Source organism: Physella acuta, unplaced genomic scaffold, assembly GCF_028476545.2.
Source record: "Physella acuta isolate Inbredline_101_S28 unplaced genomic scaffold, ASM2847654v3 ptg001296l, whole genome shotgun sequence".
NCBI classification, from domain to species: domain Eukaryota; kingdom Metazoa; phylum Mollusca; class Gastropoda; family Physidae; genus Physella; species Physella acuta.
The window spans coordinates 88,858-106,057 of NW_026732811.1; the positions used below are offsets into that span (position 1 = coordinate 88,858).

The window sequence follows — 17,200 nt, forward strand, 5'->3', positions numbered from 1 at the left end:
CGTAACTGTTGTTTATCAGTTGTTTTTGTATTACCACGGCATGCAATTTTAAACCATTAACCCCCCCCCCCCCTCTCCTGTGTTCTTTAATATCTTGTAGTCACGCGTGGCCAACCCCTTTTATCATAAAATGTCGTCACAAAGCTCCAGCAGTCCCTCCTAGATAACCGTAATTCTAACTCTAGTCGTACTTTTTTTTATCGTGTTTATTTTTATAAGAAATACAAGATGTCTGCCGCGTCATTGTGTTATGATGAACCTCCATCCCATCACATGCATCACGTCACCAACGATAGAGCTCCCCTTCCCCCGGTCCAGTAGTTATGGACAATCTGACTTTCTTTCCTCCCCCCCCCCCTCCCCTTTAACATAAATTTGCAAACCCCATCTGGTGATCTGTTAAAATTTAAAATGTGTTTTATTTACTATTTGTTCGGATAGGCCATATTCCACCCCATACCATTTTCCACCCCGTACCATATACCATGTGCTGCTGCACTTTTCGTTTACCCGACTACAATGGCAGGCCTAGCTTTATTTTATAGCGATATTATGTTTTAATGTGATGACAAGGGGAGTTCACTCAGCCAGCACTACCCAGAGTTGACTGCCCGCGGTAAAGAACAAAGCACGTTCGTATCAAACTCTAATCTGTTACGTGAAATGTTGTAAACATCAACAAACTTGGGAGGGAAGCAATGGAAGAGAACTCCTTCCCTGCATCGTCTGCCAGTCCGGTAAATAACCGCTCACGGATTTCTTCCCCATCTCTCCCCCCCCCCCCCCCCCCCCCCCACTTCCCCTCTCCCTCTCCTCCGCGAAACCTCGTTATTGAGGTCATTGGCTGGTCGGTCACATTCCGATTTCTCCCCATCCTCCCCTCCCCTCACTTCACCGTTCTTTCATTTGCAAGCGGAGAAAGACGATCTCGTCTTTTTTTTTTAAACTTTTTTTTTCTCTTGGCCTTCCTTTTAATTAAAAAAAAAATTAATAAAATTTCCCTTTGCATATTCACTGCTAGCATCGTAACGTTCTCTTTAATGTCGCTTCTTTCTTTTTTGTTGTCTAATCAATACGTGTAACTCGATAGATGTGCGTGCATTTTTGTTTTGTTTGGAGTTATCTAATCATTTATTATTCATACACTCTGTCCTTAGTTTGGTGTATAGTTCTGCTTAACGGTTATATATAGCCTATGGCTCCATTTTTTGCCTCGGGAGACAATGGATGCACCCTCAGAAATGGAATCTAAGACGTGTACCAGTGTAATACACAAGGAGATCATGGCTTGCTCGTGCATCATGATCCCTCGGCTTGTATAAGTTTTAAGATGTCTTTGTTTAAAATATATACCCAGTACACTGATAAAATGACACCAATATTTGTATTTAATCGGTAATCGTTCATTCACCTTTACTATAGTTTTGTGTAACTTTTATTTATATTGAAGATGCGTGTTAAAGATTCAAACAAAAAATAATGTGTGCACTATAGCAGCTGAGTCGTAAAACGATCGAGGTTAATCTTAATCTTTACAGAATTTCTCCAAGTTAATGTTTTGCGGCAATTTTAGTACCGTGCTAAAGTATATTTCCCCAGGCAGTATTTTTTAACTACTTTCGGTAAGCTCTGTTAAGTGTCTGTTTCAGTAAAGGGATGTGATTTATCTACTCGAAATCTTGATGTTTCGCACTTTCTGGTTGCGGCGAGTTGGGACTTGAGAGTATGTGTAAAAAAAATATTTTTAAAAAAATGGCCGGAAAGTGCATTGTATAATATTTTTAGAAAATTGATCACCCTATAAAAAAATGAATCTAAAAGTGCAAGTTTGAGAAACTGAGATCTCGGTTAATTATTTTCAAGACGGATTTAAATTCGGGTTTCTTTCTAACAACTCCCTTCTTTTAGAATAGGCAAGCGTTTCCGATACTTAATTTAGGAAATTCTTTACACTGCAGTTATCCTCGAAGCTAGATGTTAACGTTGAAACAAGCTTTAACTATTGAAAATTAGTTGACTATGTTGGTGTTGTACGCGTTGTTTTTGTTTTTTAAATTAAATTTCAACAGTTTAAACGTACATACGATATATTTTATTCTGGCGTCAATGTAAAATTTCTTGATAAAAATGTTTTTAATACAATTAATTTAGTATGTATATATGTATTTTTTTAAAACTTTAGGCCAAAATATAACAAAACATGCGCTTTTGTCCTTTTACTGTATTCTTTAATTTTTAAAGAATTGTATCTTCGACCACATTTGAATAGTGCAAGGATCATGAATGGGTAAACAACTACAGATCAAAGCTTCTTAGTCTGTTTGTAACATTGGCGGAGAGAATGCTTACAACACCGCATTGTAATAGCCCAGTCATGCTTGTACCATACTACGGATCTAAATATTTTTTATTACCTACAATCTCATTTCAAGGAGCAAGTCATTGTTTTATCGTACATGTCGGGAACAAGGCATTGTTTTATCGTACATGTCGGGAACAAGTCATTGTTTTATCGTACATGTCGGGAACAAGGCATTGTTTTATCGTACATGTTGCGAACAAGGTATTGTTTTATCGTACATGTCGGTAACAAGGCATTGTTTTATCGTACATGTCGGGAACAAGGCATTGTTTTATCGTACATGTCGGGAACAAGGCATTGTTTTATCGTACATGTTGCGAACAAGGTATTGTTTTATCGTACATGTCGGTAACAAGGCATTGTTTTATCGTACATGTCGGGAACAAGGCATTGTTTTATCGTACATGTCGGGAACAAGGCATTGTTTTATCGTACATGTCGGGAACAAGGCATTGTTTTATCGTACATGTTGCGAACAAGGTATTGTTTTATCGTACATGTCGGGAACAAGGCATTGTTTTATCGTACATGTTGGGAACAAGGCATTGTCGGGAACAACACATTACCTACAGGAACATGGCATTGCCCACTCTCCATTATCGGGAACAAGGCATTGCCTACTCTTCATTATCGGAAACAATGCATTGCCAACTCTTCATTATCGGAAACAAGGCATTGCCTACTCTTCATTATCGGGAACAAGGCATTGCTTACTTTCCATTATCGGTAACAAGGCATTGCCTACTCTTCATTATCGGGAACAAGGCATTGCTTACTTTCCATTATCGGAAACAAGGCATTGCTTACTTTCCATTATCGGGAACAAGGCATTGCTTACTTTCCATTACCGGGAACAAGGCATTGCCTAGTCTCCCTTGTCGGGAACAAGGAGTTGCCTACTCCCCATGTCCGGAACGAAGAATTTCCTAGTTGCCATTGTCGGGAACAAGACATTCCCACCCATTCTAGTAGTCAAGAGCTAGTCAATATCTACATTCTTATTGTCGGGAAAAAAAGACACCCCCCCTCCCCCCATTATGGTTTCATAAACTACTCAATACCTACACTCCCGTACTGGGGAACAAGTCATTGCCCCCCGCCTTCCTCCGTCTGAAATTGATCTCCGCCGCTCCACCCCTGAAGAAACGTTCCTAGGCCTAATGAATAAAGGGCATCGACCTACATAGCGGGCCCAGCGTTGTTGATACTGTTGTCTTGTTATCGATGGAAGAAGTGCTGTTATTGGTGGCAGCAAGCCCCGCCCCACCACGGCGCGAACGTAAAGGAAGGCATATTTTAACGTCTCTCCACATGTTGTCACTTGCTCCCATCAAACTCATCCGTTTGAAGAGTAGGGGGAAAATGCATTCTATTGCTTGAAAACGGAGGGGAGGGGGGGGGGGGGGGTGTTGAAAAGAGAGAAAGAGGAGAATTTCTTCAATAAAAACAGCTTGGCTTTTTTTTTACAAGTCTACTAATTGATTATACAGATCTATGTATAAGTAAACTATTAAATTGTTTTGACTCTTCATTTCTCTCCCCCCCCCCCCCCCCCCCCCCCCCCCCATCGTCCAATTGTCTCATGAGAATTGGGGTAACATGTGGGCTTTTTGTTGTTGTTTGTTATCTGTGGATGTATTTTAGATCTATAAGGTTTCATTTTTGCTGTTGCTTCATTTGAGATTACTTGCGTACTTTACCCGAAACATAATTTTAAAATTTAAAAAACAAGATCTTATTTCATATTCAGTTGTTTTTTTTTTGTTGTTTTTTTTTGTTGTTGTTCTGTTGCCTTTAGGAGTCTGGCATTAATAGTTTTTAAAGAAAAAAATTTAATCAGACTTTATTTTCGCAAGAGTTGTGTTGCATTCTACAATCTAATTGAATTTAATAATTGATGATGTTTAAGAGAGAATCTGTATGAATGCTTGTCATGACAAATACACTCCAACATTTTAAAGTATTATTTTTTTTCTCTATTGATAACCTGTTTATTAAAGGTTGATTTGTCTCTTCATCTGTTATCTCATTTTGTAAAGTGGTTTTTTGTTGTGGTTTTTTTTTTTTTTAAGTATAATTTTTTTTAAGTTTATGAACACATTTTTTGTTGTACATTTTTATTTTTATCACCTTCTACTTATCACACTATTATATTATATTTTTTTCAACCACCCAAACTATACATTTTTAAAAAGGGTTTTTCCTCTCTATTTTCTAATCAAATTGTACACTTTTTTTACCTTCTACTCTTCACACAATTTTAAAGATGTTTGTTTTTTTCAACTATCACAACCATACATTTTTTAAAGATTTTTTTCCCCCTCTATTTTCTTATCAAATTGTACAATTTGTATTTTATTTTCCTGTTAATTTACAATAATTTATAAAAAATAACATTCCTTTTTCTGCCCATTTTAGATGATGAGAAAATCCAGCAGGCAGCAGACTCCAACAGTCCAAAACAACCTTTTGTGCCATGTAAAGTGTGTGGGGACAAGGCTTCAGGGTACCACTATGGGGTCACCTCTTGCGAAGGATGCAAAGTAAGACCTGGGACTAAGTTATTAGCTGCAGTAGATGCTGTTGATGCTAGATACTTTTAAAAAACTGAGCTGGCTATTGAAACAGAGCCACCTTTTATTATTTCCAATTTATACCTCGTACACATAAAAAAAGTTGAGTGCACTCAGTGTTGAAGAACTTGAACTAGCATTCTTTAGTAGATTTGAAGCCCGTCTTAAGCCAATGAAATCTATACCCATTCATAACTGTGTTGTGTATTCAAGAGGTTTGTCTCACGATTGGACAGCATGTCAACTTCCACTAATCCTGCAACCAGACCAGGCATTTACATTCAACTAATGCATGTCAAATCTATAAGCAAACTCTCAGACTCATGCAATGTGTTTTTTTACCTGTTACTTAATGTATCTATACTGTGGCATCCCCTACACCAGGGGTCTCCAAACTTTTCAGTCCGAGGGACGCATTAGCTATCAAATTTTAGTTCGGGGGCCAGTTTCTTCCAGGCATGTCTTTGATTTTTCTGGGCAAAGTTTCTCAGCCATCACCAACAAACGTTTTTTCTGTGGACAAAAAGATCTCCGCGGGCCGGATGAGAGGACATCGCGGGCCGCAGTTTGGAGACCCCTGCCCTACACAGTAGTAAAACTTTATCATACAGAGATTGTACTTTTTTATCTCACCATGTCTGTCTTTGATGCCAGGCTGTGTTTTTGTGTTCCAGGGTTTCTTCAGACGGAGCATCCAGAAACAGATAGAATACAGGTGCCTGAGGGATGGGAAGTGTATGGTGATCAGACTCAACCGCAATAGGTGTCAGTATTGTCGCTTTAAGAAATGTCTAGCTGTTGGAATGTCCAGGGATTGTGAGTAGTGTGGACTTTTTTTTTTTATCTTTTGAAAAATTGTCTTTTTAAATGTTTAGAATAATAATATTAATAATAATACTAAAACTCGGTTGAAGTACACTGATGCTGCCTATTCGTTAACAAGAATTTTAAAAAGGCAAACCTAGAAACTTAGAAAAAATTCAGTACATTGACTCAGCAATATTGATTAGGATAGCTAACTATATAACCCAACTCAAAACTTGTTCATAGTTGCTTTGCTGTCCTGGACTTAGCAGGGTAGTACGCAATTGGGTATCAGTTACTGTTTATAACCATATCTTATCAGCATTCAATGGCTACGATTTAAGTTATATTAAAGCTTCACATTCATAAGGTATCTATCTCACTACAGTAAAAGTATTTTACCCGACATTCTTGAAGCCTCAAGTTTACCTTCATCAAGCAGGTAAACTGTAACTAAAATGTTTACCTTCCCCGCTGTCCCAACAGCCGTCAGGTACGGCAGGGTACCCAAGAGATCAAAGAGCCAGGAGGAACAAAGTGTATCTTCCAGTGATTCTAGTCAGGACCAGACAGCACTGGAGAGCAAGCAGCTCGCCATCTATGATGTCATTCTCAGCATATCCCAAGCCCATCACGCCCACTGTGCTATCACCGAGGATAAAATAAAGAGCATAGTCCGTCACCCTGCAACTCTGGTGAGCTCTTGTCTCTATAGGGCTGGTGAGTAGGTCGATAAACAGTTATATGGCTCATGCAGGTTTTATTGAGCCGTAGAACTGGTTGGTGACCTACTTACCAGCCCTATTGGTTGACAAACAGTTTCTAAATTAAATAAGTTCCAACACAGGGGAAATTAATAGAAATGAAGTACTCTTGCAGCCCAGATAATCAATACGAAGAAGGGTTGGGTTTTTTTATATGTCCTTGGTAAAGTGCTATTGCAGAAATGTTTGTTTATAGTGTAGAATGATAGAGACACCTTGCTATGGCATATGAATTAACTTTGGCTAGCATTCCTGATTTAATCGCTGAGTGATATTCTAGAATTTAAAATAGCAAAAGCTTACTAACTTTGGAATTAAGCTGTTGTTTATTTCACCACTCCATCACATCACTGCCCTAAAGTTAAGTTTTTTTTACCAGCTGTACTTTGCTAGATACCCATTTAATTGAACTTTTGGCATTCATGAATGTGAATAGTTTCATAAATTTTGCAACTATTTGGGAAACAAGGCTATGTGTGTTATGATGTACATTTTATTCTCAACAGATGACCAAAATTCACATACCAGTTGGTCAACTCCAGTTCACAAATGAAGAAATTGAAGCGCAGCGTTTATTGATGTGGCAGCAGCTAGCCACGTTGATCACCCCATCCATTCATAGTGTTGTTGAGTTTTCTAAACGTGTACCAAGTAGGTATCTAATTAATATCCCGTAACTTAACTGGTTTAATTATATTTAAGTATTACTCTATAATTACATGTTATGTCTGAAACAGAAATTATTAGTGTAATTTATAATTACAATAAGCATTACTGATAATGCAGAAATCTAACCCTGTAAACAGACCTTGATTGTACCTAACATAAACATGGTTTAAGAGTCTACATTTTTATGTTCTAGACATACCACTGTTACATTAAAATATAAATCAAATAGCTTCTGGTGTCTATTATTATTTTTAAGAAATCAGTTGTTTGTTTATAATCCTTGAAGTACAATATTCATACAAAATTTAGATTAAACTACATCCTTAAAGTGCTAGATATTTTCATTCTCAGCTTTTGATATTTGTGGCTTATCAATTTCTCTTTTTTATCAGGTTTTCCAGATCTGTCTCAGGATGACCAGCTTATTTTAATCAAGACCGGCTTTTTTGAAATATGGTTGACCCGTATGTCACGCATGATTAGCAAGGAAGAGAATATTATACTCTTTGAAGATGGCAGCTGCATTTCTAGACAGGAGCTAGCAGTTGTTTATTCAGTATGTTGTTTCTGAACTGTTTACCCCCTTTCATCTGATCAAAAAATGGATAAATAACTTCAAATTTTATAAACCTATATATTTTTTTTTTAAATAATTTACAAGAATGTTGCAGTTTGAAATCTAGTTTCACCTTTTTTTTTTGTTGCGTTAAAATTATATGTGAGACTGCAAAATGTCTCAAGAATTAAATTAATAACCTAATATATAGGCCCTAACATTTTTAATAATGATAATTTAACTGATTATTTCTTTCTTCTCAGCCTGACTTTGTAGCCTCCATGTTTGAGGTTGCTAATGGTATAAACATACTGAACCTGAATGACACAGAAATTGGTTTGTTTACAGGAATTGTTTTGGCAACAGCTGGTAATTACTTAAAATTAAATCTGACTTTTATCTCTGTTCATTAGAATTAGCCATCTTATGTAACTACCATTACTCACGATTAGCCTTTTTAATTTTCTCTCTCTAAGATCTGCCTTCAAATACCCATTTATACTTGGCTTGCGAGTAGACTACTTTTTTTTTCTTAACAATGTGAATTAGGAGTACTTGGCAAGATTTAGTGAATCAGAGCAGACAATTTTTACACCTCATTACCTCTGTTGGTTTTGAATTAATAATTTTAAAGAATTGGTCTGAGTATTGGAAACAAGGTTCAGAATTTTTGCCTTAAAAACTCACAATTTTGAATTTTTTTAAGTGGTGTAAATCACCCATTCTATTTTTCTACACTTAACAAATATTTTATCCCACTCATTGTTTTTGACCAAGTCCTGTTCAGTTTTCTAAAAGGTTATCGTCCATTTTCAGATCGTCAAGGACTATCAGACTGTCCAGCTGTTGAGCGTATCCAAGACCGTTTAGTGGAAGCGTTAAAGCTCCAAGTCAGCCGCAACCACTCCAGCGAGGAGAACCTGTTTGCGACCATAATAATGAAACTGCCAGAGTTGCGCACTCTAGGCTCGCAGCACAACGACCTCCTGCGTTGGTATCGTCTTCAGTGGCACCGCGGCAACTTGCCTCCACTTTTTGCTGAGATTTATGATATTCCTAAGAACCAATCCGATGTTTAGCAAAAAGATATTTGGTTTGTGGATCCTAGTTGTGTTTTTTTTTTTAAACTTCACCTTGAATGAAAACTGGAAGTCTTAAAGCCCAGGATATGTCTATGATCAAAGAGGAATCATCCTAGTAAAATAAAGTCAAAATATTAATTAAAAAAAACAATGATATTCCAAAGAACCAATCAATGTTTAGCAAAAAGATATTTGGTTTGTGGATCCTAGTTTTTTTTTTTTTAAACTTCAACTTGAATGAAAACTGGAAGTCTTAAAGCCCAGGATATGTCTATGATCAAAGAGAAATCATCCTAGTAAAATAAAGTCAAAATATAAAAAAAAAACATTTGGAACTATTTTTGTATCTGATGCAGGGACCTGATTAACATCCTGTGCTGATGAAACATGAAAATGATATTATAAAACTTTCAGGGAAAGACTCATTGAGTTATGTATACATCAAAGTCTACATTATGGTGCATATTGTAAAACAAGTGAGCTCATACATAGATTGTATTAATTTCTTTTTCCTCTTTTTGAGGATGGTTTGTGTGCTTGTATTTGAAGTATGTAATTAATGTTTGAGTTTAACTCTTTTCTTGTCTTCATTTCTAATGTGTTTTTAAATATAGAATTTATGTTAAAGTTTTTTAATAACCTGTCTGTCTTTTAGAAATTAATGTTTATTTTAAAAAAAATTTCTTTATCTGAATTGTGGTACCTTTTTGCAGCTAAAAGAAGTCTTGATCATTCATCACTGATAAATTGTAGCCTGATCTCATGCTATTTTCCTTCTGTATGCTTGGGGATGTGAAAAAGGAAACTGAGATTTTTTTTTTTTGTTTATTTTAATTTCTTATTGTTGATCTTTTTTAAAGAATTGTTTTTTAATTTATTTTTACCAAGTACTAGTTATTTAAAATATAATTTTATGGTTATTCTAACATCTTCAAGCAACCCATTTGAAATATTAGTGTCTAAGCTCATTTTTTATTTTAAGGTTGTCATAAACATTTTAGATAATATGTATTGCTTGTCCTTATGTTTAGTACAAAATCTTAGTAATAACACATTTATTTTACGTTAAAGACTTTAAAGATAAAATCTTACTTGTGTGGTTTTACTTATTTGTTATGTTTAGTTTTGTCAAAATTTGAATGGTTGGATGTCATGCATCAGTCACGACCATTTACCTCTCCTATGCCACCACATTTGTAAACTCTCACCTTGCATTTACCAAGAAACTCACACTATTTTTGCAACGTTGTAAAAAAAAAAGCATCAGATTTTCAACAAATCTGACTCAGGGATCTGCAGCATTTTATTTTATGCTTGTCTTAAAAGTCATCAGCAATGTTCACACCATGTTGTCCTTGTATCTCTCATGGCATTTAAGTGTTGTCTATTGCTATTCATTCATCTCACCTTGGTTCATATCAATTGATAACTGTGTTTCATCAACAATAGTAACTTGTAGCATATTTAAATGGCTTATGGAAGTATTTATTAGATTACTTTCAAATTTTCTTGTGGAATGCAGGGGAATTTCCAATCACCAGTAATTTTAATTTCTTAAATTCATTTTTATTCATGAAAACTAGCTCTAATATCTAAATTATTTTGTTTAATACCATTCTTCTGATAGTATACAAAACAGACACTTCCTGAATTCTTTTCTTGTTATAAATGCTTATACCGAATTATATTTTAAAACAGACACTGTATAAATAATTTTTCTTCTTTTTAATAAACCAGAATATATTTTTAAAAATTTAATTTCAGATCTTTGTATTACTGAAAATATTATTATTTATGACATACATAAACATTTATGTAATTACTTAGATTGACTCAGTAATACTGTGACAATTAAAATTTAACATACAGCTAATTTATAATGTATAGTCAAAGTCCAGACAATCAAAACAAGGGCAAGAATATGTATTTAGTGATGACAGTGATCTGATTCAGGTTTTTATTTAATGCAGTATTGAATTTAATCTGCCAAACTACTTGCTTTCTAACTTTTCAAAACAATTTTGTTTTTCGTGGTTGTTTATAAACAGTGATTATGTAATTGAGATAAATAACAACTAATGTATCAGAAATGTTAATTTTCTTTCTAAATCATGTGGGTAAAAAGTAAATTAACATTGTACAAATAAGTAAAGATTGTGTACTGCCACACACCACCTCAGTAAAGCTGATATCAAATCTTACACAACCAAAGATGCTTGTTGATATTGACATTTTTAAACATTTTTTGTATGATATAATGTACAGTGACTTGGGCTATATGTAACTCTTTCTATTTCATAAATTCTCAATGTAGCAATTTTTTATTTCTTAAATGTTACTGTTTCTGCAATACTTAATTCAGAATCATTGTTAATAAAAATGTTTTTCTATAAAATTATTTTTTAAAATTTATAATTAGGCAGCCAATTCCACCAATAAAATTTAACACCATGAGCATATACATTTATTTTCTTTTAACAATATTCAAAAATAGATTTTTTAAAACACTTGCAGTTTCCTTTAGGTTGTAATTCCAAACTGATGTTCCAAATCACCTTTTTTAGTTTTTTGTTCATCTTTTACTAAATTCAAAATTACCTTTTTAAAAATTTATCTAAATTTTCTTCCGTATTGTAATTTTAATCTATTTTTTCTAATGATTGGGTTTTAAAACAAAATTTTTAATTTGAAGTTGTCTAAACTGTCCCATAGTCCTTGTGTACATTATATAACTTATTAAAAAATAATGTGTCAACAAGCACATTTGACACTATCAATAAAGAGATGTTTGTAGAAGTCTTGGCAGTCCTTAATGCAAACTTTTTTTATACACACCTACATTCTAAACCCTATGAAATGTAATTTTATTTAAATCATCGTTCGTTTTTTAAAGGAAAATTTATATTTTGAAATGTATTTTTAATCATTTACTAAATACATATTATTTTAATCGACATTGCCGTTCCATTTGATGCCATATGATTTTGAGATTTTAAAATGAAATAATTTTATGCATATTGTGTATGACTTTAATCTTGATTTTTCTAAACTTCAACATAATTTCATTATGGCTGTTAAATATTATGTGAGTTAATATTGTTTAAAAGCTTATTTTTTATTGATAAAATTACATTGTTTATTATTTTCATTCATGTTTTTTTTTTAATGTGAATAAAAGAAAATGTTAGTGATAATATAGTGTGGAATATCTGCTTGACTGCTACAGTATTTCAAGTGTGATGTCCTTAATGAAGGGAACGTACTCTGTGAGAAAGAAAACAGACTAGTCTTCTCTTGTCATTTTTTTTTAAATTTGTATTAATATATATGTAAATTATAAATAGAAAGTCTTGGTCCACTGAAAAAATGAATGGATTAGCCAAGCAATATTTCATTCTTGATTCTCAGGGTAACTGCTACATAATGTTGCATTGATTACAATTCTTAGAAACACAACTTGCTTAACATTACAGAATATCCCTTATAATGCCATTCACTGTCAGATAAGTCTTTTTTTTTTAGTTTTTTACAGCAATGGGTAAACTAAACAAACCTCAAAATTTATAATTACATAATGCTATTACTGGTAACGATGTGTTTCTAAGTGAAAATCATTTCATGCAAACATTTCACAGAAAACAAACAGAAACTCTGAGTGCCTAAAACCTATTTACCTTGAATAAATACTAAAATAAAGTCACATTTATTGTTGACTTTTGTGATCAAAAGCTGAGGTCCTCACCTCTCATACCTCTATATTGACCTAATACAAAAACTTTATATGTATACATTAATATTCTTTCTGAGATATTTTTAATGATGTAATATAACAGTAATACTTAATTGAAAATAGCCATTGACTTTTTTCATTTAAATTTAGCAAAAGAATATGTTATCACTGTATTTCCTTAATGTTAATATTACAACAGTTAAATATTTTTTAAGATTGTAAAAAAAAAATTCTTATAAAAATAGATTTTCTTTTGGCCAATTTATGCTTTAAAATCAGTCCAATACAACTTCTAAAATGCCAGTTTTAAAAAAGCAAAAAAATGTGTGCCATATGTATTTTATTTCCTTGTGGAGTTAACATAGATGTTGTACTATTGTGATTGAAAATGTTGCATTTTATCTACACAAGAGCAAGGGTCCTGTTCAGAGTTTTTTATGTACAAAAACTCTGTAGTGCCTACGGTACTGTTGGTTTTTTTTTCCTACTGTCAGAACTGTTAGTTAGGTCATCAACAGATTTTGTGAAAAATTTGCAAATGTTTCTTGCTTGAATACAAGGCAATTGTAAAATATAAATATTAGTTTTAGACAATGCTAGAATAATAAATAAAATGTATAATCAAGAAAATGGTCATCAATGAGTATCTTTAGGTACATACTGAAATTTATACCTACATAGATACACACATATATATATATATATATATATATATATATATATATATATATATATATATGTACATTAGGGTATGATAAAGAGATAGATACAGGCATATATATATCTTATATCTTATGGGTCATTTTAGTCGACAGTAAAGTGGGAGCTAATATACCCATTGTATATTTTTTTTAGATTTTTAATAAATTTTCTCTGTACAAGTTTTGTCTTTTGAATGCCTCTCAGTTTTCACATTGCATTACCTAGATGGTTTATGTGGTTATTTTTAAAACATCTATTCTTTGATATTAATGTGATTTTTACATGAAAGCAATTGGACATCATACATTTTTTTTGTATAATCACCTTTGATATTGTAAATTGAGAAGCAGCAACAACCACTAATATCAGCAGCCCTTAGCAAAACATGGAGACCTACCTCTGTATAAGTAGTATGTATTTTGCATCTATGTCATGGGGTGCACCATACATTCCCCTTAGTAATACTAGAAATAACAATGCTCAACCAGGATCAACTAAAATGTCATTGCTCCCTCTGTACACAAGCAACTCAAAACTAGCAGCGTTGCATCATTACTGTTACATACCTCTTACAGTGCACAAATACTTTAAATGTCACTCTATGCTTTATTTGTTTTGGGTTTTTTTTTTCCCTTCTTACTTTTTTATTGAAAATGGGACCTCATTTTAAAAGGTTAATCATAATGCTTTGCATATTAATTTTTGTACTTGTCTGCGTGTATTATTGGGCTACCTCATTAGCTGTGGAGGTGTACAGTGTGGCTGTCTGTCTCACATATGGTAGTGTGTGAGACCTAGAGTTTTTTTATCTAGTCATCTCCATTCCTAATGTTTGCGCTAGAGTACATTAAAAAAAATTTCACAATGTCAGTAGTTTATGATAGGGGTATCACAAACGCATATGTCATTTAAGTGTATTCAGTATCAATGAAGAATATAGTTCAGTATCTTCTTCTTCTTCGTTCTTAATTATTAGTGTTGAAGGGGATCGAGATTTATCTGCCAGTGGGTTTGAACTCGAGACTGTTCGAATGTATCAACCATGAGCTTTTTGCCGACTCGACCACGCCTCCAACACAATTAAGCGTTACGTGTCAACTGGTTATGCGCCATTGAGGCCATTGACTCCGATTTCAGCCTGCTTTTCTTTTTGGATTTGCTTCCATAGCCTTTGTCCAACCAAGAACAAACTACAAGGCAGCAGTTGTTTAATTTTGGAGTTGTCTCTCCTAGATGAGTGGCTGTCCCCAGCTAACGAGCCTCATCTGCCCGAGGGTTCGAACTCGAGACTTTTCGGTTTAGCAACCATGAGCTTTACCGACTCGACCACGCCGACCCCTCTAGTTCAGTATGATTAATTACATATAATTACCTACTCAAAACTGCATTCCCTAATTGATAGTATATACTTTCCCTTTTTGGCCTAACAATTAAGTAAAGTGTTATCTGTTTATGTAACATATGATAGCAAGGGCAGTTTAATGCCCATCTATCATGCTTTAATTCCCCCAACATAGCCTAATTGGCTCGGGGAGTATGTATTTTCTGGATTTTAATTCTAGTCATTTGAATCAGTTAGCTCTTGAGTAACTACCCTTGACTGCAACAAAATTCAATTTTAAAGAACAAAAATGTTTACTTAACTTCAACCTCAAAACTGTAAAACTATGAAATGGAAAACTTAACCTTTCACAAGGAGACTACATTCCATTATGATAAAATAGACCCATAATTTTCAAATAACAGACAGACAGCCACACATCTTTACACTGTCAGGGAAAGAAGATTTTTTATTTTCAAGCAATTATTCTGATCTTTGTCCTGATTATTTGTATTATAAAGGGAAAAATAATAAATGTATTTACATGTTCTTTATTACTTTATGTAGTTAATGCTTTTTTTCTTCTATCTATTTTGTTTATGTTTAGCTGTGTGTCATATGTGCCATAGTTAATATATTTGACAGTAAATATGAATTTGTTTACTGCCATAATACTTGTTGATAGTCTATGTTTGCTTTGTGCCATCGTAGTTAGGAAACCTTTGCATCTTTTTTTCATGTTAAATTGAACATAGTTTTATTAAACGATTTCATTAGCAAATAATTTCATTAGAAAATAAACTGCAAAAATATATTTTTTTTCCATTTTAGTACAGATTAACAGGGTTATACAAAAGTTCCATTGAACTATTTTTTAAGAACTAATAGATAATGCATTTCATTATGTAAATAAAATCACAAATGTGTATTTTTCCCCAGTCAAATATCTGACATATTGATTTGGAAAAAATGCTTTTCTCTATTGTGATTGTTTTTTTAATGTAATATTGTTTATGGTGTTTCAACAGGACTTAGTCAAACTGCAATAGTGCAGCAGCTACTATTAAAAATATAGTATGTTAATAATGTAGTCATATAAATTCATCATTTGTTTCTACTCAGTCCAGAAACTCATAATTTTGTATTTATTGGTATTTTCATTGGTATTTTTAAAAATATATTTTTGAAGTCAACTGTTAAAATCATAAACAGATAATGTCTTTTTTCTAAGTATGTTAATGCAACATATGGTCAAGGAAAAAATAGCTAAGCATTTCAATACTTATTTTTTAAATTGTTTTTATGTCTAGTGTCCTTTTTTTATTTTTTTTATTTCAATAATTTACATCTAAATTATGTGCTTTCAAAACATTTGGTTACACTTCATTTTTTTTTAAAATTAAATTTTTACTTAACAGCTTAAAAACAATGTATAATATCACTTAGAAGGTTAACTTCTTTTTTTTTTTAAAGTACAAATAAAGACCAAAGCTGTTTAGTTAGCTTATAACTGATAGAAAATTGTACCATCTGGAACTGTAACTTGTGAAAGCATTCCAATCTACCACGGGTCTGGCTGAACAGAAACTCACTGGTCAAACAGCAGATCAGCATTATTTTTCTTATCTATTTATATCATACACTTTATTTTAAAAAATTTTTTTTAGAGAAATTACTGTTTGCTGGCATAGTTCAGTTAGATATTGATATTGGTTAAATAAAACCATTCATTATATCCATAATGTATTATATTACTGCACTTAATAAGTTTATTTTTCTTAATTAATTTAATTATGGTTACTTTTTACATTATTTATGATTCTGGTAAGGTAAATCTTAATTTAATGTATACTTTTTTTTAAACATACAGATTAAATTATAAATTACAGGTATTAAAGTGTATATTGGACACTAATATATTTGTATTATTTTATTTGTAATTTTCATTTCATAAAATGGCTTTAAATGCAAACATTTTGTCAGTCATATATACACAATGTATGCATTTTTGTCAGTATGCATTTGTCAGTACTAGTTATATATGGTCATCATTGTGCACATTTTTTCCTCCTGCATTTCTCCCCATTTTAATCCTCATGAAGTCACTCATTATCAGCGTAATCATGTATTCATTTTTAGATGTCAACGTTTTTAGCATTTATATTTTTTTTTCATATAAAAGTATGCAAAATTATAAATATACCAGGTTTCTTGCATTTGTTTTATTGTGTCATTTTGTCACTGTATTGTTTTTGTCCGAAAAATTAAGTTGAAGAACTTGGTGCTTCCCCTTAACATGTACAGCCTGTAGCTGAAGATACAGCCTGATTAAATCGTTTTAACTAAACATTATTTGAATGGACTGTTGCATTTTTTAAACCCCCCCCCCCCCCCCCCCCCCCCGCCCACAAATATAAAAACAACGCACCCGGTCACTTTAGGTCAATTATCCTACCCAGCGTATACCTAGGTGTGACATTAATGTCGCTCTACATAATTTTTTACAGTCTGTCCCGTTTTAGGTAGTGAGGTTGGGGGGGGGGGGGGGGGGGGGGGATAACCAACTCAGTGAACATAGCGTCATTTTTTAGATGACTGTTCTAAACATACATATACAGTTATACATATATATTGATT

The 17,200-nt window shown here is 33.1% G+C and overlaps 1 protein-coding gene across 1 annotated transcript in view; it reads left to right on the top strand.

Annotated features, from left to right (window-relative positions):
* LOC131958151 (ecdysone-induced protein 78C) overlaps window positions 1-8,830 on the top strand; it is a 27,501-nt gene extending 18,671 nt beyond the window's left edge. Inside the window, exons 3-9 of the mRNA XM_059323037.1 lie at window positions 4,781-4,905; window positions 5,610-5,751; window positions 6,226-6,434; window positions 7,010-7,154; window positions 7,565-7,728; window positions 7,992-8,097; window positions 8,545-8,830. Of these exons, the coding sequence (XP_059179020.1) occupies window positions 4,781-4,905; window positions 5,610-5,751; window positions 6,226-6,434; window positions 7,010-7,154; window positions 7,565-7,728; window positions 7,992-8,097; window positions 8,545-8,807 (1,154 nt within the window). The 3' untranslated portion in view covers window positions 8,808-8,830. The remainder of the gene's footprint in view (window positions 1-4,780; window positions 4,906-5,609; window positions 5,752-6,225; window positions 6,435-7,009; window positions 7,155-7,564; window positions 7,729-7,991; window positions 8,098-8,544) is intronic.
* The last annotated feature ends 8,370 nt before the right edge of the window (window positions 8,831-17,200 follow it).